The sequence below is a fragment of the Prenolepis imparis genome, unplaced genomic scaffold (genome assembly GCF_030444845.1).
Source record: "Prenolepis imparis isolate NDT839.2.m4 unplaced genomic scaffold, iyPreImpa1.0 SCAF_4, whole genome shotgun sequence".
Lineage (NCBI taxonomy): Eukaryota > Metazoa > Arthropoda > Insecta > Hymenoptera > Formicidae > Prenolepis > Prenolepis imparis.
The window spans coordinates 1,083,642-1,108,950 of record NW_028141162.1 but is presented as its reverse complement, the minus strand read 5'-3'; the positions used below and the strand labels follow the sequence as shown (position 1 = coordinate 1,108,950).

Below are 25,309 nucleotides of genomic sequence, written 5' to 3'. Positions count from 1 at the left end.
GCTTTAGCCGAAATGGAAACCCTACTCCGCGCGAACTCTGACAGAGTGTTTGGCATAGCAAGCTAATCGGAGTGCTGCTCCCTCCCCCAACCACCCCTCACTCCCACCCCTATATCGCGCGAATCATGTCACTTCCAGTTGTCGACCGATCGAGATATTCCCTCTTTGTACAAAAGTCCGCAGTTTCATGGTTCATAAACCACTTTATTCATTCTGGAAATGCTACAAATCTACACCAAAAGCGTATTCTTTTTATGGCACAAACAAGTGTTACGGTATGTGTCGCTTTTTCCAACCAAAAGAGTACGCTTTCACGACACTCTTTCTAATCTGATATATTTCTATTTGCAACACACGTAACGAAAAAATATTTCTTTTTATCCGTGTAAGTGAAATGTAATGTCTACTACATTTTACCGTGCAAGAATTACATATTACGTGTATACTTGGATTGGAGCAGGTGCATAAGTACGCGCATTGCAACGCGAGCAAACACTCGCGTCCGCGTAAATAAACATGCTTCCTGTCTCGTTACACATCAATGTAACCGTTACGTAGCTTGTTTGTTAATTCCGTAGGACATTGCTAGATATCTCCCTCTCTCTCCCTCTCACACACACACATGCGCGCGCGAGTGTGAACATTGTTTCTACCTCGATAAATGAACCGTCCGAATAATATATTGTCACTGTTGCATAAAATATGTCTCGATGGTTGATATCGCATAGTGATCCATTGTATGTGTTTATATCACAGTAAAAAAAATTCTATATTCTGCAATACATGTGACACGAAATACACGGATAAGATTTTTTATTTTAACTCTACAATAGCTACGTCATTTTTAATAACATAAATGGTAAAAGGAAAATTAGTTGAATTTTCACGAACAAAAATTCCACGTTTGTCGCTACACATATACATATTTACAAATGTAAAATAAATGTTACGTATATTTTTCTTTTTTTTTTTTTTTACGTCAAAAAACTCTAACTGGAATAATTTCATATTTTCGGAGGTCGCGTCTGCAGTTCGTCGACTTTGATTTCCCCAAGCTTCGTGTTTGCATTTGTGCAACAATTTATCGGAATCGTCAATACACAAAAGACAAATTGTAACAAATTGTGCGCGACACGATTTATATAAATCGCGAATCTCGGGACTATGCATTGTGAAGAGGACGCACGTCGTCACGCTTAATGATACAGCGGGGAACGGGAAAGTTGAAATAGGAAAAGTACCGTGTCACAAAGGATAGGAGAGGGGGGGAGAGAATTCCGACGAGATCTCTCCAGAGACGTATTATCGTGCTCGGGAACGACACTTGGATACAAGTCCCAAAGGCACGCGACCCAATAAAATGCGCGTGGCCACCCCGTCAGTATTAAGAAATTTTCGCGACATTTTGCTCTCTGTATGTACATTATACGCGCTACGCTTATTTCGTGATTTACCTTCGCGGATGGTGGAGCTCGAACAAACGTTAATATTATACCCATAGGACGTCGGGCAACTTTCGTCGATTTATCAGTATCGCTCTGTGTTTGCCGACTGTGATCAATAATAATGCATTAAGCAACGAAGCAAAATTTTGCTCATTTCTCTAGAAGGAATTAATGCACTGTTTACAAAAACAGTTAATATTATGCATTTATATCGCGCGTACATCGAGAAATATGGATAATAAAAACGTGTAAAAATTGCGCAATCTGTGAAAGACTCACTTCAGAGATCTCTGATGCTGAAAGAAATTGAAAAGGAAAATAACTGATACGATAATTCGACGTAAAAGTCGTCTTACTTATTGTTGGTGTAAAGTTACACGATGTTACTACCAAACATTTGCCGAAGAGCAATTTTGAGTGCAATCTCAAGCTCTCTTGCACGAAGAGAATCTTTGTATTTGGATAGTCGGAACAGTTTTACGTAGAAAGTTTTGCAACGATTTTACGGTAATGTTGCCCAATGTCGGAATCTTCTAAAATTTCGGAATTCCAAGTTTTCATGAACAAAAATCTCTCGTAACACGCTTGGTATTCAATTTTCCTGACCTAGCGTTATTTCGTTTTCACACGCCACAACCGAAGATGGAAATGAAACTCGACGCGATTTTCTCGACTTGCTCAAACAACGAGCTGTAACGAGGGACCCCTGCATAAAGGGCGACACGAGATGATGACCTCGCGACCTGGTAATTAGGTGTCGCGCCATCGGCGCCCGCGGCGTGACATACGGCCTGACGATGTAAAATAAGAATTAGAAGAAAAATAACGTATAATTGGCCGTTGCCGACGAATCGATTGGCCGAGGGCTCGCTCGTTCGATATCTGGCGAAATTGCTTTCGCGATTCGAGTGACGGACGTCTACCGAATCGCGTACTAAACACGAGAATCTCTTTAATTAAAACCCCCACGCTAAATGATACGTTGTAGGTGAAGTCGAACGAAAATAAAAGGACGATATTGCTGCGAGAGTTTTGATGATAAATTTTCAACATATATTAAACGAGGGAAGAATTAATATCGTTTTCGAAAAAAAATGTACACGCTTTTCGTCACTTCGTGTAGCTAGGGTTTTAAAGCCATTAACATTATTTTGTAACTCGATTCATCTATCAGCTTTATTCTATAAAAAAACATGCAAATTTATTTGCTGCACAATAGCTAAAATTGCATTTCCCGAAGGATGTAGAAAATATTGCGCATTCCTTAGTATGCGTACCTTACGCAGAATATAATCTTTTCGTGCTATTGTAACGTTTATAGAGGGAGCATGAAAAATGCATTTTGCGCGATGCATGATACATGTTCAAATCGAGCTAATAAGTCATTCCTTCGTTTTTCATGTACGCAGGCGTTTATATTTGATATCATTTTTTTTTTAATTATTTGTAAACTTAAAACTTGCACCAGATTGGTGCAGTAATAACCTATTAATTGCAAAAATTACACATCTGTAGAAATCATATCGATCTCAAATATCTTGAAATTAATTACCCAATGGCGCGATTGCGATTAATATTCTGAATTAAGTTTAATAATCTAATTTTAAAGTAAACCAAACTCTGAATTGGAGCCATCGTCATCCGGATTATAGTCATCCGCATAATAGGCAAAGAAAATTTAATAATCAAACTGTAGTGATATACGTCTGTCTAAAACAAAGGCGATAAACCGTACCGATAGGGCCTGAGCACAAAGATTGTCGTAGTCATTCCGACAGAATCGTAAACGTAAAAGTCAACGCACAATGATTTACGTAAACGTAAGCCGTATTCATTAGGCCATGTATACAGCTATGAATACGGCCTACGTTTACGTAAATCGTTGTGCGTTGATTTACATCTCTGACTTACGTTTACGATTCTGTCGCAAACGACTACGACAAGCTTTGTGCTCAGGCCCATAGCCTTGAATGATAAACTTGAAGTTTGCTTGCCTTGGATAACGATACGCTATCCCCTTTAAGACAATAGCTCTATTTTGTGCTATAGAGTGTTAAAATATATGGCTTCAAATTTTTGCAACATATTGAAAACAAACTTGATAGAGAGATAATGAAGAAAGATTTCCTACAGATATACATTAATTAAATGCCTCATAAAATGAGAAGCTTGTTACAAGAGAATTTTTTGATTAAAAAAAAATTATGATATATATGTACATACACTTAATTCTGTTCAATTTTATAATGTTGGAATGCACGCCTGTAAACGCTTTTTATTTAGATTTTTATTTGAAATCATGCGAACTACATTGTCTATATAACGTTCATTGACAATATTGAAGTACCCCGCCAGGGAATTCAACAAGATTTCCAGCAAGTCCACTGAACACTTGGAAGATTCGAGAGAATTAGAAAATCGATGTTAAAACGTTTGCAGATGTTGCAAGATGGTTATTTTGAGCATTTCTCGTGAAGATAAAAAGATTATATACAGACTGCCAAAATAAAAACTCTTGTTATGACTCCGGAAACATTAAATTAGATGTATATACACACTGGCGGATCCTGGGGTTAACCCCCACCCCCTTGCAAATTAAAAGAAACAGTTTTGCTGAATTTGTTTAAAAAATATAAAGAAAAACAAACATTAAAGAGCTATCGACGTCAGGAGAGATCCGCTAGTGTATATATATAAGTATAAGATACACTGTAAATTATACTCATTACGCATTCAAGAAGTTAAGTGTAGATTAAGTCAGACATAGGACGAAATAATGAGATAATTTCATTGCACGAAAATAAATAGGTGAAATTCTTTATATATCTATATAATATATATTATATCTATATAATATATATTATATAGATACAAAGAATTTCGCCTAATTATTTTCGTACAACAAAATTATCTCATCATTTCGTCCTATGTCTGACTTAATCTATACTTCATTCCTTGAATGCGTAATGAGTATAATTTACAGTGTATCTTATACATACGTATTGTATATATTATATAGATATAAAGAATTTCGCCTAATTATTTTCGTGCAACGAAATTATCTCATCATTTCGTCGTATGTCTGACTTAATCTATACTTAACTCCTTGAAGGCGTAATGAGTATAATTTACAGTGTATCTTATACATACATATTGTATATATTATATAGATATAAAGAATTTCGCCTAATTATTTTCGTGCAACAAAATTATCTCATCATTTCGTCGTATGTCTGACTTAATCTACACTTAACTCCTTGAATGCGTAATGAGTATAATTTACAGTGTATCTTATACATACATATTGTATATATTATATATATATATATATATATATATAAAGAATTTCGCTTAATTATTTTCGTGCATGAAATTATCTCATCATTTCGTCCTATGTCTGACTTAATCTACACTTAACTCCTTGAATGCGTAATGTGAGTATAATTTACAGTGTATCTTATACTTTTATATATATATATATATTTTATATATATATTTTATATATATATTTTATATATATATTTTATATATATATATATATAAAAGTATAAGATACACTGTAAATTATACTCATTACGCATTCAAAGAATTAAGTGTAGATTAAGTCAGACATACGACGAAATGATGAGATAATTTCGTTGCATGAAAATAATTAGGCGAAATTCTTTATATCTATATAATATACACATATATATATATATATATATATATATATATATATATAAGTATAAGATACACTGGAAATTATACTCATTACGCATTCAAGGAGTTAAGTTTAGATTAAGTCAGACATACCACGAAATGATGAGATAATTTCATTGCACGAAAATAATTAGGCGAGAAATTCTTTATATCTATATAATATATATATATACACTGGCGGATCTTGGGGGGGAGCGGTTAAACCCCCCCCCCCTTGCAAATTAAAAGAAACAGTTTTGCTGAATTTGTTTAAAAAATATAAATAAAGAAAAACAAACATTAAAGAGCTATTGACGTCGTTGATCCTGGAATAAAAGCTAATCATGAAACCAAAAATATTAAATAAAATAATTTTGCAAATCCCCCCCCCCCCCCCATTATCGACGTCAGGATCTAGTGTATATACATATAAACTTTTTTTATTATTTTTAAGTACTAAATGTAGAATCTAATCCAGAAAGGGTGTTAGTGCTTAAAAACAATCACAAAAAGTTATAAATATGTTTTGTCCTAGACAATTAAATTCTCATTATATGCGAAGATGCAGAGCGCGAGCTTTCTCCAAGCTCGAATGTTCCGAGTTGTGGGCGCGCGTGTTTGGACCGATATATATACGCGTAATTAAAGTGGAGTATCGTCCGTGTCACGCGAGGTAACCGCTCTCGTTCCGGTCTCTCGCAGCGTTCCGTCCCCCAGGAGCACTTTGTGCGTGAACGTTCGGAGGGCAATCAGCGGTAATTGGGGAGCGCTGCACCCGCGAACCGCGAGTTCGCGCGCGTCATGTCTTTATTTCTGGAAAGCATGTACTTTATAAAAGAGGGAGAAGTTAAAGAGTGCGCGGCACGAAAAGAGAGAACACGCGCGGGACAGGTAGGTAGGTAGGTTACGTACTAATTTACGCTTCCCGGCCAGCAGAATATTTCGATATTTTATAAATTCGATATCCACGTTTCTCCAATTCAATCAACCGCGTGCTCATATGTAACACGCGTCATCGATTATCAGCGCCAATTCAGGCGCAATGTCCGGATTTCTTTATTGTATTATTGGCTACTTGTGTATTTCCGCTTTTCGGTTATGATTATATATATATATATATATATATATATATATAATATATATATTGCACGAACGCGCTTAAATATATCCTGATAGAAATATATATATGTAGAGTACACAAATAGACAAATGAAACACGCACAAAATAAAAAGTAATTCATCGTACATGGCAAAATGCATTTTTATTCAAGTTTAAAAGAGTTTATGTAAATACGAATATTTTCGTCCTTTTAGGTCGCAGATCATATCGCGAAGCGCCGTGATAGATACTCGTTGGTCAATCGATCCGATTTCTAAGAGGCTAACCGTTTTTACGTCCCGTACATTTTGCTATACCTGATCATGTTTGTACAGCTGCATTTGACATGTTTGGACGAGACCGTAGCGAGTAGCACAACTATTGTTCACTATCGCCGAGACGTTAGCACGATACGTCAAGATGTCACTTTCTTCTTAAGAGCGGAAGATGGAAGGTTTTTATCTTTATTGCCGTCGAGATTCGAGCTCGTTAAAACTTTTCTTCGTCGTATAATTAATCTTTCATTACAGGATGTATGTATTGATTTTAAAGCGTAATTAGCCCCATCTCGTAATATAATTTCATACGATATGCGTAAATAAAGTCTTATTAGAAAAATGTATTGGTTAATATTAAAAACACCGTTTTATTTTTGTTGTTGATAACAATTTTTTTAAAAAGAGTAAATAAATAAAAGAAAAGAGAAAGAGAGAGAATGCACAAGAAGTTGCATGCAACGATTGAAATTCTGCAAATTTTACAGCTATTATCTTTTCGTTTTATTACGAAAATATGTAAGATTCTTTTCAACTCGCGAGAGTTTGTATTTGAAGCAACGTAAAACCGATGAGAATCTGTTGTACCGAGTTGTACCATAATGAGTTGCCATTATGAGGGAGTAAATTAAAAAGTGCATTTTCGATATATCTTTTACAGCGGAAGAGAAATATCAAAGTTTCTCAATAGCATCGTATCGTGAATCGTATAATCGTATCTTGAAAGTTATAGGTCTTATTATTGTTGTTTTCGCGAGTTTCGATTGTCTTGAAACGATAAAGTAGAAATAAGAAGACGATAAATAATACGCTATGACAGATAAAACGTAAGTTCTCTGTCAAGGTTTTGCACTCTATTTGTGCAAAACCTTGCCAATAACGAAACCATTATGAATAAGCTGTGTACATGTACGTATATGTTATAAGTAGGGCAACCAAAATATGTTAGAGCATATTTTTTTTAATTTGATTAATAAAGAAATAGATTACATATAAATTTATTTCGGAAGAAACTATGCATTTTAAACCCTATATGTAACAGCATATTTTTGCATATTTTAGTCGTAAGTGCATATATTTTTGCTTATTTTACTTTTTATATTATTTTTTATTTTACTTACTGTGCAGATTGAAGTTGTAACATATGCTATGGAAGCAATTAATAATGTAAACGGCGAGACAGCGAATTTTATTAAGAAAAAATGTGCAAACGTTATTGCGAAGAATAGTGCGGATTTACTGTTTTAAAGGAACTTTCAGCACGATTGATTGGAAAATCTGATAATACGGATACTACAAAAACGGACAAGTACAGCGTTCAAGAAACCTTGGCATTTAAATATGCACCTATAACTTCTGTTGGTGTCGAACAAAGTTTTTCAATGTATAAAAATGTTCTGCGAGCAAATAGGCAAAGCTTTTTGTTTGAAAACTTAAGTGAAATGTTTATTATTTACTGTAATCAAAATATAAATTAAAAGAGTTAAACTTTTGACTTTAATATGACTATGCGTTTTTATATGCGTTAATTTAAATGTATGTGTTTTTTTATAAATTCAATGGAATTAATTAATAAATCTAAAAATAAGAATATATACAATGTAAACAATTTTTCATTAAGTTTATTTTAATTTTAATTTAAATTGTAATTTTTTAAGAGCATATTTCTCTGTTTTTAGAGTATTTTTTTTAATTTTATGGAGCATATTTTAAGCGCTTAAAACAAGATTTTCACAGCTTATTTTTGGTTGCCCTAGTTATAAGATACAACAGAAATTAAGGATTTATAAAGATTTGAGCGCATTCATCGAGAGATGTTAGTTAGCTTAGATAAATATGCTTAACGTAACGGGTTCTAGTTTCAGGATAATATTGCACCACGACATCCTAAGTCATGTTCCTCTATTGCGCATCGAACCGCAGGCGACAGCGAATATTCCAGCCATACAAACTAGTTGTACATATACATCGACGCAATTAATTGCAGCAATCTGGTATGCGCATAATATAATGCAATAAAAGAGCGTTAGTCTGAGAAATGAATGGAATAAATTTAAATATTATAATTAGCGAAAAAAAAAATGCATAATATTATAAACACACACGTTCGGAAATGATGCCATAACGAATTATTATCAAAGATAAAAAGTACACTTTAAATCTCAGAATTAATATTAAGATGCAAAATATTCGACGAGGAAATGAGCGATTCTTCGTATTCTTACCGAGACATAGTAGAGATATTGTGCTATTTACAGCAGATATCACAAGAAACGAGAGACAACAAGAGAATCGGGACGAAAAATAGAGGAGGAATTTCTAAGTAAACAGTATACTATATAGAAAAGGAAAACCAAGCAAACAGGCCGACGAAGAGTGAGCAACAAACTCTTGGAACCTATTGTACAATGTTAAAACGATGGCAGACTTAAGTAAATACTCAAGATGCAAGTTTTCTACGCAAGTTTCAGGCCCATATTAGACGATGCAAAATTCATAGAACAGGATATATTCAGGATAATATTCTCCTCGCGAAATCATAGATCGTTTAAAATGAGCTTTAAACAGAGATAGAAAGAGAGGACAAAACGACAATTGCTGGTAAGATAAAATAGACTTCTGGCAGTACTGGACGTTCGTGCGATAATATTAAATTGAACAAGAGCGGAAAATCAAGTAGATATATATATATATATATATATATATATATATACATATATAAGTACTTTTCAAGCATTGTACAATTCTTCTGGACTCAAAGAAGAAATAATACTTAATGATGACACACTTACGGGAAGCGATATACGAACCACCGGCTGTCTTTTCGACATTTTCTAGTGCGCTGTTTTTTCGACCGCGCGCTCTCGTTCCTACGTTGCGACATTCAGAGCTGTATTCACACAGAAGAAACAATATAATTTATATCACACAATCTGACAATCCTGTTGCTCTAAAATGAACGGTGTTATGCGGAGAAATGAATTAAACTTGAGAAATTTTTAACAGGGAATCAATTATGTACAAATAGAATTGAACTGACAGCGTAAAATTCTGAAAAGATAATTTCACATTCAGCGTTGTACGTCATCTAAGAACAAAAAGTCACATGCAACAAATTATTTAGTGCAAAAAGTGTTTTGTGCAAAAAGTCACATGTCTGTATTTTTTTCTAACAACGTCATTTCAATTTTTTAATCATTTTGTTTGTCTCGAGAAATGTGTTTTAAAACGTTTTTATTAATTTTATATTTCACACCTTATATTTATAATTTGTCACAGCATAAATTTTTAGATTTACCTAATTTTCTTGTTAAAAATTTCTCAGTAAAATATATATCTAATACAATATATATTCCGAGAATTTTTTTAGAGAGAAAGAAGAGATAAATATGAATTAAATTTTTTTAAACAAGAAATCTATAAAATAATGTTATGCAAAAAAAGTCATTTTTCTTATTCTAGATTTTATTTTATGAAATATTAATATTTCAAAAAATAAAAATAAGAATTACATATTAAGATAATCTAGAGAACTTTGATACTTTAAGAGAAACTGTGTTTAAAAAATAATCATTATCTGTTTTCATTTCTAACAATATATTAGCCTTTAAATATTCAATTTGTTCACAATTATTTTAGTTAATTCATTTTTGCATAACACCGTCCAAATTAAATATATCCTTTAATTAGAATCGATTCTGTCGTCGATCAATCATTTAGTTAGCAAATCTAATCATCCGTCGAAACGCGAAATATCTTGTTGCTCCAATAACAATTAGCACTAATTGACAATTAAACTTCCTGTTAAATTAGCCCACTAAATTTTAGTACGTAACTAGAGATTAAATCTACCATAACGTTATATATCTAATGTTCCACTAGTTCTCGACGAGTACAACAAATTCTGTAAATTGTATGGGTAAAAGTAGGTACGAACATTATATAGGATGTCGTAGAATTATCAAAAATTATGCTTTTCAGTATAATTACGCTATTGTAAAGAATACTTCAAAAAAATTATCGGATGCCCTTTTACTTTTAACTACATATTCCTCGACAACTTTGATATCGATTCTTCTCGAACAAGAATATCGCGGCACGTGCCATTTTCGGACAACTAATAATCAAAAATAAAAAGCTTTTAGTGAACTAAAAAGAGAGAAAATTAATGACACAATCTTATTTTTCAATCAATCTCAAATATATTTCAATAAAAATTTAATTCAAAGCTTAATCATAAAAGATAAAGAATATATTAAAAATCAGACATGTAAATGTCCGATAAATGATGATATTTATGTCAATAAATCAATATTTTTGTTAAAAAAATCATCTTAAAGCAAAAAAATTGTGGTTGACAGAATATCCGATAGTTCTTGGACACCCTATATCTAACTTTAAGCTTCAGGCGTTGTTCTCGCCCAACGTACGTGTATCACGGCCCATATTAACGGAAGAGTAGCGAAGTGTAACGTACAATCGTAATAAGGCTTCGTCACCACCTACTTCACCCTTCAACTTCAGTTATTATAGATCACATTAGAAAAAAAAGTGAACTAGAAATTGATCAAAGAATTCCTAGATAAAGAGTAGCTTAGACTAGAGAAAGATTTATATTATATATGCACTATTAAATCTTAAACAAAAAAAGAGAATAAAAAAATTGTGTCAAATTTTATCAAATTGATAATCATCGTAACATCTCATAATACATTAGTTAGCTAATTAACTAGAAGCGCTGTAAACAATGAAAGAAAGCCGTGATAGACGAATAACCTAATGTACCTTGAGGGCAGGAAGGACCGTCGTGAAGTCTGAGGGGGTCCGGGCCGTGGATGCTTGATTGGTTGCCCCGTAGCTTCGCTGTTGCTGATAACTGCAGAGATTTTTGTGAGCACTGGCCTGAGCTGTGTAAGCCGACACTGATAACTTCATTTCTCCCTGTTCCCGATAAAAGGTCTGATACTCCCGACAAGTTCGCGGGAGAGGCCGTGACGCATCCTGGATCCCTCGTGATATCCTTAAGCCACCGTAAATGGCGACGCGCGGATAGATTGCCGGGCCGAAAGTTGTCGAAGGAGGAAAGCGGTGAGAAAGGCCTTTTCTGCCGAATTTTTCCGCCGAATATTCGCCGCGATGTTAGCGTTGTCAATATTTGCCTTTCGGATACGCTCTCTTGCTCGATCTCTTTAGTCTCAATTTTTGAATTATCTCGCGTCTTATCTCGGTAAGCCGCGACTTTCTATCGAATTTATTTGACGACGCTTATTTCATATAATCCTATTTTCGGAAGTGAGAAACTTTGGTCTTTTTTTCTCGCCCCTTGTTTGCATAACGAGCCGCAATTTTCGATGAGGCGCGAACGGTGCGAAGCAGCGCGCCATGAAAAAAAAAATTTCGAGACAATTTTCCGACATGCGGTCGAAACGAAGGACGAAGATGCCGAGAAGAGTCACCTTCCGAACGAGATCACCTTTGAACAAGTCTCCGTTGCGTATGGGATCGTTTCCGCTGAGGCGTGACGATCGACTCGTTATCAATCTGCCCCGGCTACCCCGTGATAAAGAACGACAACGGCGTCTCGCTATTCGTTGATCTCCTTGACAGTCTCGCCTTTCTACAGTCGCTGATTTCCCGCGAGAGCAAAAATGCAAGTGTACGTGACTTCCCGTCCGTCCTGCCTTCTTTCCCGATGGTCCTTCCGGCTTCCTCTCCGTTCCTCGATGTCCCTCGACGTACCTTCGACTCCTCGTTTCGCGACCTTTTAAATCTCGATCGATCCCGATCCCAATTGTGACCAGCCGTAATCTCAGAAATCCTTCTTTCGCCGTTTGATCGTCGATCTATCACGATCCTCCCTTTCGTCAATCTACCTTGACGAAGATCTTCAATCTTCTAATCCAACTCTCGGGGCTCTGATATATTAATCGGCTTCTACTTCGTAGCAGAATCTCTCTCTTACGAGATTTCCGCACAACATTCTAGATTACTCCACCGGGATACTCGATTAAAAGTATAAGATATACTCGATTGGATAAAATTTCCGACGAGAAAAACTTTTCTTGGTTCTTTATACGATAAATTTCTTTCAATTTTAGATACGCGCTTTTTGATGTTTCGGTCGGTCTTCGATGGTTCCAAGTCGAATCGATTAGCGGTTGCAGGGCGATTCCGAGAGTCCGTTTATGCGAGAAAACGTGACTCTATCGTTTTCTAATCTAAATTGACCCCTTCAATCTCGTCCTTTCTTCCTTTGTCCGCGCTTTCCAAATATTCGATGTTCGCAGATCGTCGTTTCTGTTTACGTAAATCCGTTTACGTAAATGCGATCCGTCCGATAAGGATCGTCTTCGTCGGAATTCTTTCCAAGAGGGTGGAAAAACGTCGCGCGAGATACGAGATACAGCTGCTCCGCGTTTCTCTTGCGCTCACGTCGATCTGTAAATTTGTATTATCCACGTCTGCGACAAACATCGCCGGCGGCGTTTCGTTCGCTAATTCGCGATCGATCGCGCGCGGATCTCGTGATTTGAATGAACGCGGAATTACAATTAATCGGAGACACGCGAGTCGCGAGTCTCAAGAGGAAATGCACGGGGACGCGAATCTTGTCCTTTCACGCTTATGAGACGACCTCTTGTTCCTCCGATTCCTCTCCATCCTCGGTTAATCGCGTCGCTTATCACTTTGCCTCGATCACAAGCGGCTAATAACTCGGAACACTCCAATACGATTTAACGAACCAACTTCGATTGCTGGTGCTTAAGACGAGTTGGGTTTTTCACCGAGTTGTCGGGACGCGAACGCTCGCGTTAACGTTTCTCGCCACTTGTACATTCTCGCGATTCTATATAAGTCTTGGTAAATGCGGAGCTTACACAATCCGTAATGCTTGTATGTACGGTGTCGATCGCCCGGGAGAGCACGAAGGGAAGCTGCAAGATGGCCCCGATCGATCGTAACGATATTTGAATTTCTTGTACGTGTCCTCTCTCCCCTTTACGTTCGATATCCCTCGTAGTTCACAGCTTTCCTCCTTTCTCACTTCTACGCGGTCGATTACTATCAAGACGACGTTTCGAGATGACGAGGGAAAAAGTAGACTGTGTTTCACGTTTTTTTATCTGTCGTTGGATATCGTTCGAAGATCCGTCTCTTTAATTCTTCGAGTCGAATAAAATGCGAGTTTATTGTCACTGTCGCGCGTCACTTCGATGCAAGCTTAAGGGTAGAAAGAAGATTAAGAGCCTCGTCGTGAAGCAGCATTTCCCGAATTTTGCGATATCATCATGATGGTTCGAGAATTGAAACGGCTCTCTTTCTCTCTCTCTTTTTTTGTGTTCGCGATTAATAAAGTTTTAATATACTCGTAACTTTAGATCACTATAATGGGGATCACGGAGGATCCAGGGTGCTTGTGGTACTTAATGTTTCATAGAACAGCGTATCTCTGATCATCACCGTATGTACAATGTAATCTCACAACAATAGCGACGATAAAGCAACTTTATATAAGGAGGCAACTTGTAATATAGCAGCTTTGAATCTACAAAATTCTACACTATGAGAAAAACCTATAATATATAATGCAAATGCACGACCTGTGATCGTCCAAGTGAACACGATATATTGTATTATATAATATTTTTAAGTTCTCAGCATATTTCGAGCATACGCAATGATATCACGAAAAGAAACGACCAACTATGAAAAGAAAAATTGATATATGGAGACTTTAATATTTCAATCTACATGTATGTGTGTGTGATCTTCAGATTTATAATATAATACACACACAACCTATAATCTTTAAATGTTTATAAGATATTCGATGCACAATTTAATTTTATAATCACAAAAAAAATGAATCTATTTAATACAAATAAGCAATTAAGCTTGATGTGGAAACTTTGATGTTTCAACGTACGATCCCTCCAGATCAGCGCGATATATGACACAAGCGCGACACTTTGACAAGTGCATCCAGTGCTCGATGACGCGAATAAACGAGGCCCGCACGCGTCTTCTGGCTTTCACCAGAGAGAACCAGGATACGTGATGTTACGATCGCGAGAGACGACGATTCCCCTCCCCCCGGTAAGGGATGTGTGGCGTTAACGGAGGAAGTCGCCGATGATGAATGACATGGACATACGATATAGATGAATGGACGACATGTCGACCGACGACGACGATGACGACGAATGTGGCTGACCGACGAGGCAATCGCATTAAAACGGAACGTGAAGCGAATGCGACGTGCGCGATGTTAATCCGGACGACGAAATCCCGCGGTATCGTTCACCGGGGGATGATTAACGCGATGCGCATCACAAACTCAGTCCACTTCACCACCACACGGTATGAGAAGTGCGAAATCGAAAAATAAAAAAAAAAGAACTCGGTCGAAACGCGCAGCTGACAGGTTGACGACGTGGCATCGCGTAGTATAATACATACATTCGTAGCCACTCTGGTTTGTAACTGGATTATCGCCAACGACAACGACACGGGCAAGAACGGAATCATCGACTGACCACTCCAAGTCTGACCAAGTATGCTCCTATGTATACATATTCGCCATGTACATATATTCGCCTCGACGCGCGCTATAACCGGATTAAATATTATCATAAACTCCGCACACATGAATCATCGACGAATGTGCACTCGCGTTTCATTGCTGTAATTTTGCATGCCTGAAGAAGAATCTTACCACGAGACTGACGAGTGAAAAAAAGAGAGTATATATCTTCCTATTTTTCTAACTTTTTTAACTTATAATTGAACGGACCAATTACTTCTCGATGTTGGTTCATCGATTTTTATTTCCGCACACGAGAAGAAAAATATATTACTATATATATTATATAGATACTACATAGAAACACAATAATCATTTAAAAATATATAATTTTTAATATTGATAATATTATATCATATTATAATGTAAAATACTCTGAATTCTTTGCACAGAAAATTACTGAAAAGTCTATTTGCTATTATGTATGAAATGTGTATATAGTATATTCAGATTGATTATATACATATTTTAATTTAATCAGGATAAACAAAGAAGAGGTACAATCATGGGCGCCCTTATAACATTTTTCTAGGGGGGGCAGAGTATATATATACTCAGGTGTGCGCGCGTGTGTGTGTGTGTGTGAGTGGGGTACAATTCTCTCTGAACTGAAACCTTTTCCATTTAATTCAATCAAACAATTCATCGAATTATTTTGCTATATTTATATTATATTCCACTTATAAATCTGTCAAAACTCCTGTTTTGTTAAAATATTTCATATCTTTCAATTTTTTTATTTTTTTACAAACATTTGATTGTAGAGCAAATAGAAAGAAATTAATCACAATCACTGTTTTTTCTTATCTTTCTCTCGTATCTATGAAAGGGACATGAACAGAAAAGGTGATTTCGAAGGGTGTTATCGATCACTCGAATCGACGATTACGAAGGATCTGAGAGGAATCGGAATCAAGTATAGTGTGGCAGAGAGAGAACTGTTCGAGAAAGCTCTCTGCAAGAGCTTTACCGAGAAAAGATACCTGTCTAAAGAAAAGAAGATAAGAGCTTTTCGCTTTAAACCGTCGCTTTAAACTTTGAACTTGCATGATGCTATAGCAGAAAAAATAGGGAAAAGAAATTAAAATATTGAGAATAGTGAGATGAGAAATTATTAATAATACAAATAATAATTAAAATAATTAACTCTGATATATGTATATATATATATATATATATATATATATATATATATGATGTTTCACATCGTGACACATATATGCTAATTTAAAAAACTGATAGTTTTCATTTCTTGACATATATGTTATATGCATTTTTATATATCTAAATGTAATTATTTAAAATAATTAAATTATTAAAAGACAAAAATTATAGATAAAAGATTTATGGAAAATTAATTAATAATAATTATAAGATATGGTTTAAATAAATTACTGTTATATTTCATAAACTCAACTAAAAAATATGAAGTAGCAAATAAAACCGATATATAAGGCACGTGTCCTGCTAAAATAACGCGAGAACAATTCTAAAGATTTTTTTTTCGCGAGCTTCGCTATAAAATGAAAGAGACAGCATTGTTATTAAGAAAGCTTACAGCTAATATCTCGTCAGCTCTTCCTTTTCCCTATCTTTCTCTTCTCGCAATCACGTTCGCGCAAAGGAGATCCAATTCCCCACGCCAATTTCTTTGACTGTTGTATTACGATATTATGATATTTCTCTTTTAGAGTGTTGTATCAATTTAAACTGGGGAAGCTGTTGGGGGCCAAATGCAATTATAACATCGCTTTGCTTCCTAGATCTAAGGCTTTTAATAATCCCTCGGACTGTGCGGACGCTTTATTTTAGAGGAATCGCTTTGAATTAATTATGGGGCATCGCAAAATTGAATTTGACCTATCTCTATATGTCATGCCTCATCCTTGCATGCACCGAACAGAAAACTGGCATAATTATAATAATTGTTTTACTCCGTTTCTTATTCAATAATTCAATATCGATAATTATTATGGACAGAAGACATTGTAAAATAAAACATTTATGAAATAAGAGACAAAAAGAAAGAGAGAGAGAAGTGAAAGAAAAAATTCGTTGACACGAACGTAACGAGAGCTGTAAACGCCATAACGACACAATGCAAGAAAATGACTTCCGATTACGGAATTGTTGTAATTTTCCGTTAAGAAACATTGTTACCTCGCGCTCGTAAAGAATGAAAAGAAACGCGAATACGCGAGTACCATTCGCGAGACTGATTTAATGTCAGTAGGGCAAATCTGGTTATACTTATGAAAGAGTGGATTATAATAATAGAATCGTAAACTCCGAGAGCGATATAATTCCATCAAATATTGACTGTCGCGCTCTGCTCGTGAACCACCACCTTCGATCGCTTCGCGTTTCACTCAGGATATAGATATCGGAAGACGATACTATACATGAAGGCTCTCCGAAGAGCGAACTACTCGGTATAACTACTTGAAGATACCCGATCCTTAACGGATATCACAAGACATCGAAGAGATCCGCCGAAAATCCCTTCGGCGAAACGCGCACCGATCTTGAAGTCTTCCTCGAGGAAGTCCGATGACGGATCACAAAGTATATATATCACGATCTTCGGTTTCTCATCGCCTCCTCTTCGCGATTCGCGTGAATTCGCCAACTGTGTCACCAAACGACGCGATCTCTCACCGATCTCTCATCCGATCGCGATGTCCACGCGGAATCACCTGATCGTCGTATCGTTCGGGATGGAGAAACCGGGACCGCGGGAACCGGTATTTAACTCACGCACGTGTCACGCGACCCCCGACGACGAAAGTCACTAGAAGACCGGTAGCAACCCCCGCCTGACGAGAAGCACGGAGGGTGTAAGAGAGAGGACGTCGGGACGACAGACGACGTGGCGGGAGGATTGACGACGATGGTGGGGCATTGGGGGAGAGAACAGCAGAGTGGAAAGCCGACAAGGAGGGGCGGGAGAGCGCAAACGGGGGGTGGAATCGAATTGGCGAGAAGAGTACGACGAGAAGAGAGGGTTGCGAGGATGCGACTCCCACTACGACCCTTTACATCCACGGATTAAAAACCAAAGTTACCTCCCCTATCTCACCCTCTCCCCGCGCTTATCCCCACGGGATGCTGCGCAGTCTCCGGAACACTGACACACTGTTCTACAGACACAGAACTCGGTCCGATATAATAAACTGATAATGCTTCTCGGTATATCGCACAATGTGCACAATCATATGTTAATATTAAAAAATTAATATAATATATACACAGAGAGAATTTTCTCTTAGAATTTACCCTGAAAATCATGGTAATCGTGAGACAATATGGTATAGAAAGAATTATGAGAACTTCTCTGATTAATATTTATCACAATAAAAATAATATCTATTACAATAAAATATAAAATATGTTTGATTAATTTTACTATGCAGTTTAGTATTTTATTGTGATAGATGTTATTATTTTTATTGTGATAAATATTAATCAGAAAAATTCTCATAAAATTCTTTCCATACCATATTGTCCCACGATTACTATGATTTTCAGGATAAATTCTAAGAGAAAATTCTCTCAGTGTAATAAAATATAGTCAAAGATATTTGTGTGTAAATGTACATGACAATAAATTATAAGCACAATTTTATCGATTCATTGACATTATGTATATCGAGAAATAGGCACAAGCTGTTGTAAAGACAATTGTTGGCAGAAAATCAGCTGATAAGCTGAGATCAGCTGACTATCAAAAATATTAATCGAGTTTAAAGTATTATAACATATTATTTAAAATATATTATTTTATTTTATTTTATTTTGAACAAACTGTCAAATTACTAACTCTCGCGATGATAGCCTCTCGATGCTACGAATATAACGAGCAATGCGAATCGAGACAGTCGTCAATAAGCATCGTGGAAAAGATGCAACAATACTTGCGAGAATCGAGAATGGACTTAATATGCGTTTTTTTTAGAAAGAGATGTTATAATACTTTCAACTCGATCGAAATAAATAATTTCTCACTCACCGATACGTGCAATAGAGTTGTAGTATACACAGCACACACGTTGATCTGAAAACAAAATATTCAAATTATGTAATTATGTATATACCTACATGTGTGTGTGAGTGTGTGTATGTATGTGCACAGAGTGTTGAAAGTCTGGAAACGGTCGAATATCTTAATGCAGAGTAGCAAAAAATGTTTTTAGGTATTTTGCATACCTTAAAGTCGCCCCGCTGTCGCCCGATGCCTCCCCGGGCCTCCTCCTCCTCTCTTGGTCCATGGTAGCACTCGCGACACTCGCGAAAACACGAATAATTACGATCGTTCGATACTTTACACGGCACTCCCGACGCGACGCGTGAATCGCACATTTCGCGTACATTGCGCAATGATAAAAAACGATGCGAAAACTATAATTGCACGAATCAACGTCCGTTCGACACTCGAAAATCTCGCAGTCAACTCGCGCGCAGCTTATCAGCAATGCTACCTGTAACAAATAAAATACATACATATATAGCGAGATACTTAAACAAATATAACAAAAATTATATGTTTCTTAAAAGAAATGTTAATTTATTTTGCTTACCTAATCTATATATAATCTTATAGTTGCCCCAATGTCGCCCAATGTTTTCCCGGGTTTCCTCCTTCTCTCTTAACTGTAAAGCTTACCTGTAATAACAAATAAAATACATATATATAGAAATATTTAAACAAATCAAAATTATGTATTTCTTAAAATAAATGTTATATATTTTTTTTGCATACCTTACAGTTGCCCCGCTATCTCTCGATGCCTCTCCGGACCTCCTCCTCCTCTCTTGGTCAATGGTAACATTCACGACACTCGCGAAAACACGAATAATTACAATCGCACGCATATTTCGCGTACATTGCGCAATGACAAAAAACGATGCAAAAACTAATCGCACGAATCAACGTCCGTTCGACACTCGAGAATCTCGCAAACTCGCGCGCAGCTTATCAGCAATGCTACCTGTAACAAATAAAATAAAATAAAATAAAATATTATACTACTTTAATTTTTATAACATATTATTATTTTAAAATTTAATTAGCAAATTTTCGGTTTATTAATATTTTTTTACAGAAATCAGCTGATTAAAGCGTTAATTTGCTAATTAATTTTTAAAATAATATGTTAGAAAAATTAAAATAATAATATGTTTTAAATAATATGTTATAATATTTTTGACAGTTATCAGCTGATTTATATCAAAAAATATTAATTAAGAATAAGGTATTATAACATATTATTTACAACATATTACTATTTTAATTTTTTACCATATTATTATTTTAAAATTTTTTAAATAATATGTATTATAAAAATTAAATAATATGTTATAATATATGTTATAATATATATATTATAATATTTTGACAGTTATCAGCTGATTTCTGTCAAAAAATATTAATCAAAAATAAGATATTATAATATATTATTTAATTTATATATTAATATATATTACTATTTTAATTTTTTATCATATTAATATATTTTAAAATTTAATTAGCTAATTTCTGTGAAAAAATATTAATCGAATTTAGACAAACTTTATATTATTTTGTTTAAAAAATTATTCTTTTTAATATAACAAACACAATTTTTTTCAATGGGCCTAAAGAAATAATAATGTAGTTGTTCAAAAATTAAAATTAATTTATCAATGATCAATGCATTTCTAGGATAAAAGTTTTTATTATTTAATAAATTTATAAATTTGCTATATATATATTTATTTTATAAAATAATTTTAGTAATAAAAAATCTCTTTTTTTTCAAATTTATCAATATTTAATATATTTAAATTTTTATTCAATATTTCTTGAAATTATTATATAAAAATTTAAATTATTATTTCTATTTACTATAATAGATATTTATTTAATTCTAGCATATATATATATATTAATCTGAAAGCTTTAGATAAAAAACAATATTGTGATTTAATTAAAAATATTTATATTTGTAATTATATTATTTTTTTTTTTTTAATGGAGCGTCTCATCAATATGCAAACATTATGAAAGCTGTTTGTTACTCATCAAATATTACAGCGATATATTTGATACAGCTAATTAAAGAAAAACAGTATGCACAATCAATACCCTATACATGTATATAGCTAACACTACACACATACCTGGTGATGATCGCATCACGTCCATTACACCCTTGATGCATCTTGGCGGGAAAACAGCGTAAAGCGGAGAACCCCTGTCTAACCTCGGGCACTTTAGATGCACAGATCACTGCAATGAAATCGAAATATCATCGGCGTATAACAGCGATTGTACATGATGCGTGTATTTAATGCATTGCCCGATACTTTATGAGACCTTCGCGATAACTTTTCGCGCGCGAGTATTCACTTTTAATAACGCGATCACGAAGGATACGGAACAAGATAATTCTCGAATGCGATCACTCTGCGACTCGCGACGCCATGATACACGATGCATATGATGCACGGAAGTGTCTATCGAACAACGTAATTGCGATTCTCGAAATATCGAAACGGTCCAAGTGACGCAAGCCAAGTCGCGCGTCTGCAACTTCACGTCCCTAACTTTAGACCTCTGTCCTTTTCTAATTTATAGTAATGTAAAATGTGTATATATATATATATATATATATATATATATATATATATATATATATATGTATATATATACACGAAAATGTACGCACATATATATTATATACATTATAAAATTTTCAAAGCGCGAGAAAGAGCTAGGGAAGCAACTAAAACAGACGAAGCTAAAATATTTTGAAAACATTATATTGCAAAATGTAATTGACACAACTAATTGCAGAACGAGAACATTTTGTACACATGGCACATACCTCTGGCAATGATTGCATAACCGTTGCACTTTCGATACATTTCGGAGAAAAGAATAACGTAAGATACGCGGAGAAGCGAATTGTTGGTATTAATATCGCGGTAATAACAATCACGTACAAACTATTCGGACCGACACTTTGCGAGACACGCGCGTTGATCCTTCCATTGCGAACTTTTACGTTTAAATAATAACGAATGCACGAAAGAAATATCCGCCAAGAGGGCGTTAGTGCACGGTGAATTTTCGCGTCGCATGAATGTTTGTCGGACGACGTTTTCTATTGGCTATCGACTGGGGAATTTCTAGAGTCTGTTCCTAAAATTCTAGGAATTTTCAAGTCGCCAATCAGGATGTCTGAAAACATTTTGTCGCAGCAATGTAGATCTCACCCGCAGATTGCTGTCAACATCAGCTGTCGTCTGCTACAGCGGGACGATTTTTGACGTAATGTCGCGCGGGGCTAATACGTTATAAACAATATAATTATGTCATCGGCATATTTGACGGGAGGCAGATTAAATGTTGGGCTCATACAGGAACAAGCGAGAAAGCGACTGCTTTGCTTGTTGGAAAAGTGCGATGGCCCGAAGGTACTGCGACTAATTTACCTAACCCTAATCTAATCTCCAATTGGGGAAATAAAAAGAAATGTCGATTATAAATATATATTTTTTAGTTTTTATAATTGCTTTTTGACTTGCAGGCTATTATATGGGATCAATCGTTGGCTGGACCAATCGGTCTTGTCGCGAAGTATAATTTGCTGGAAGAGTATGGTGTCGTGAAGATGTATCCATTGTACGGCGGAACTTTGACAATACCGCCCAACATTGCTAACATCATATTTATCTCGAGACCACAATTAGAGCTCATGGACTTGATTGCTGAAAATGTTCATGGGTGAGTATACACTGCATTATTGTTGAAATATAGTTGTTTTAATAAGCTTAAAATATCAACAAAAGATTAAAAATTATATGTATTATTAAAATAAAAGTTATCTCTCTATATATAATAATACTGTGATTTTTATTTTTTATTGATCTTAATAGTCTCATTGTCAGTACAAATTATATTGTATAATACTTTATTATAATAATTGCTGTAATATTAATTACACTGTAATAATTGGTTGTTATAATTATGTTACAGCGAAGAGGGTAAAAGGCCGCGTAAAGAATTTCACTTATTCTTTGTGCCACGCAAGAGTCTGCTTTGTCAGAAGAAGCTTCAAAATCGTGGTGTCTTTGGTAGCTTTACATTGATAGAAGAATTTAAATGCGATCTTTTCCCATTTGATAATGATCTACTATCAATGGAGTTGAGTGGATCCTTTAAAGAATTCCATCTGGAAAATGATCCCACTTGTCTCTATCAAGTTGCGCAAGCCATACAAGGTCTACAGAAATTATATGGAAAAATTTCAAAAGTGACAGGAAGAGGGCCAGCTGCTAGTAAAGTGTGGGAATTATTAGAGAGATTGAGCAGAGAAGAAGAAGATAGTAAAGCAATTTCCACCTCATCTGTTACTATTGAACATTTGTTGTTATTGGATCGATCTGTGGATTTACTTTCACCCCTAGTCACCCAGTTGACGTACGAAGGTCTAATTGATGAAATATTTGGGATAAAATATAGTAAAGTATCAATCTTATATTGTGATTTTATATATTTGCAATTATGATGTATTTATTTAATTTTAATATTATTTCTCAATTGATATATATGAAATATCTTTTCACTTTATTTTAGATACTGTACAATTACCAGCAAGAAAGTTTCATGATTCTGAAGATTCTCCTACAGCAATATCACTAAATGAAAAGGAACAAATCATATTGAATTCAGGAGAAGAACTTTTTGCTGAGATTAGGTATGTAATTTTATCTATAGTAGCCCCTTTTTTCTATAGTAGCCCTTATAACCTTTATTTTTGCAGAGATAAGAATTTTAATGGTGTTGGTCCAGTTCTTAGTAAAAAAGCTAAAGTAATTTCATCTCAGTTTGACGAAAAACACGGAGACAAGAGCGTGCAAGAAATCAAACAATTTGTTGCAAGATTACCACACATGCTAGCAACGAAACAATCTATAGCAAGGCGTAAGTAATACAAGATATTCTTAAATCCTTGTATGATTTTTTTGATATATTGTTTTTATTATTTTGTGTTTTAATATATTTAATTAGACACTACAATCGCGGAGATGATAAAAGAAGTCACCGACTCGAGCAACTTTTTGGAATCATTGCAAGTTGAACAAGAATTGTTAAATTGTATCGACACTGACAAACCAAATGCATACATTGAAGATATGATTGCGCAACAACAGCCATTACTTAAAGTTTTACGTCTTCTTTGTATCCAATCGTTGACAAACTCTGGCTTAAAACCGAAACTGTTAGATTATTATAAAAGAGAAATAATTCATACTTATGGCTTTCAACATTTGCCAACGATATTAAATTTGGAAAAGGCTGGATTGCTAAAACAACAGCAGTCAGTGCGACAGTATGCGGTTTTAAGAAAAGCATTAAGGCTCACAGTCGAGGACGAAAGTGAAATAACACCAAAAGATATCAGTTACGTACATTCGATATATGCACCACTGAGCGTGAGACTGGCGGAACAACTAATACAGCCAAACGGATGGCAAAGATTAAACGATGTGATGGGATTACTACCAGGTCCTACCGTAAGCAGTGCTCCATATAATACATCTTCATTGGTGAGACGTAAGTTATATATTTAAATTCATTTTATTATATATTGTTTGTTTTAATTATATGTTTATTTCCAAGATATAATAAATCTTTATTCCAGGAAATTCCATTACTAGTGAAGATTCTAGTTCCGAACCACCAAAATTAATTATGGTATTTTTTATCGGTGGATGTACTTTTGCTGAGATATCTGCTCTTCGCTTTCTATCACAGCAAGAAGATTGTAAGTATTTTGCGGGATACACTTATTTGTTTACATTAATAAACATAGAGACATATAATTAAATGTAATACAAATCTAATTTCAGTAAATGTTGAATTTGTCGTGGGCACTACTAGATTAATTAATGGCGACACGTTTCTCACTTCCTTGATGGAAGACTTAGAGCACACGTGAACTGGGGAACGCATACACTAAAATACTAAAGTAGGAACATTTAATAATTTTCACGTGATAAAACGAAACTCCTGTAAATACCATATCTTTCTTCCCAATCATTTTATTTTATATTTATCCAATTATACACTTAATTCTTAAAAGGTAAGATAATTTTCTAAGATATACATATTGATGTATGCATTTTATAATATGTGTATATACGAAATAATATACACTGCTGTAAGCTGTAAGTACGT

At 34.9% G+C, this 25,309-nt stretch overlaps 2 protein-coding genes across 9 annotated transcripts in view; one reads left to right on the top strand and one right to left on the bottom strand.

The window, feature by feature from the left end:
• Nucleotides 1-17,930, bottom strand: part of LOC145935653 (uncharacterized) — a 131,921-nt gene extending 113,991 nt beyond the window's left edge. The window contains exons 1-2 of one of the 8 annotated variants that reach the window (XM_083037146.1): nucleotides 17,245-17,930; nucleotides 11,286-13,721 (exon numbers count right to left, since the gene is read on the bottom strand). In XM_083037146.1, the coding sequence (XP_082893272.1) occupies nucleotides 11,286-11,435 (150 nt within the window). In that variant the 5' untranslated portion in view covers nucleotides 11,436-13,721; nucleotides 17,245-17,930. Of the gene's footprint in view, nucleotides 1-9,292; nucleotides 9,391-11,285; nucleotides 14,047-14,427; nucleotides 16,188-17,244 lie in introns of those variants that run through there. The other 7 variants (XM_083037147.1, XM_083037149.1, XM_083037148.1 and 4 more) reach the window with 7 other exon arrangements.
• A 4,434-nt stretch (nucleotides 17,931-22,364) lies between these two features.
• Nucleotides 22,365-25,303, top strand: Car (vacuolar protein sorting-associated protein 33A). Its single transcript, XM_083035475.1, has 8 exons — nucleotides 22,365-22,542; nucleotides 22,656-22,852; nucleotides 23,105-23,589; nucleotides 23,705-23,825; nucleotides 23,892-24,052; nucleotides 24,140-24,685; nucleotides 24,774-24,896; nucleotides 24,982-25,303. Exons 1-8 carry the CDS (start codon nucleotides 22,438-22,440, stop codon nucleotides 25,068-25,070), a joined length of 1,827 nt encoding a protein of 608 aa, XP_082891601.1. The 5' UTR covers nucleotides 22,365-22,437; the 3' UTR covers nucleotides 25,071-25,303.
• The last annotated feature ends 6 nt before the right edge of the window (nucleotides 25,304-25,309 follow it).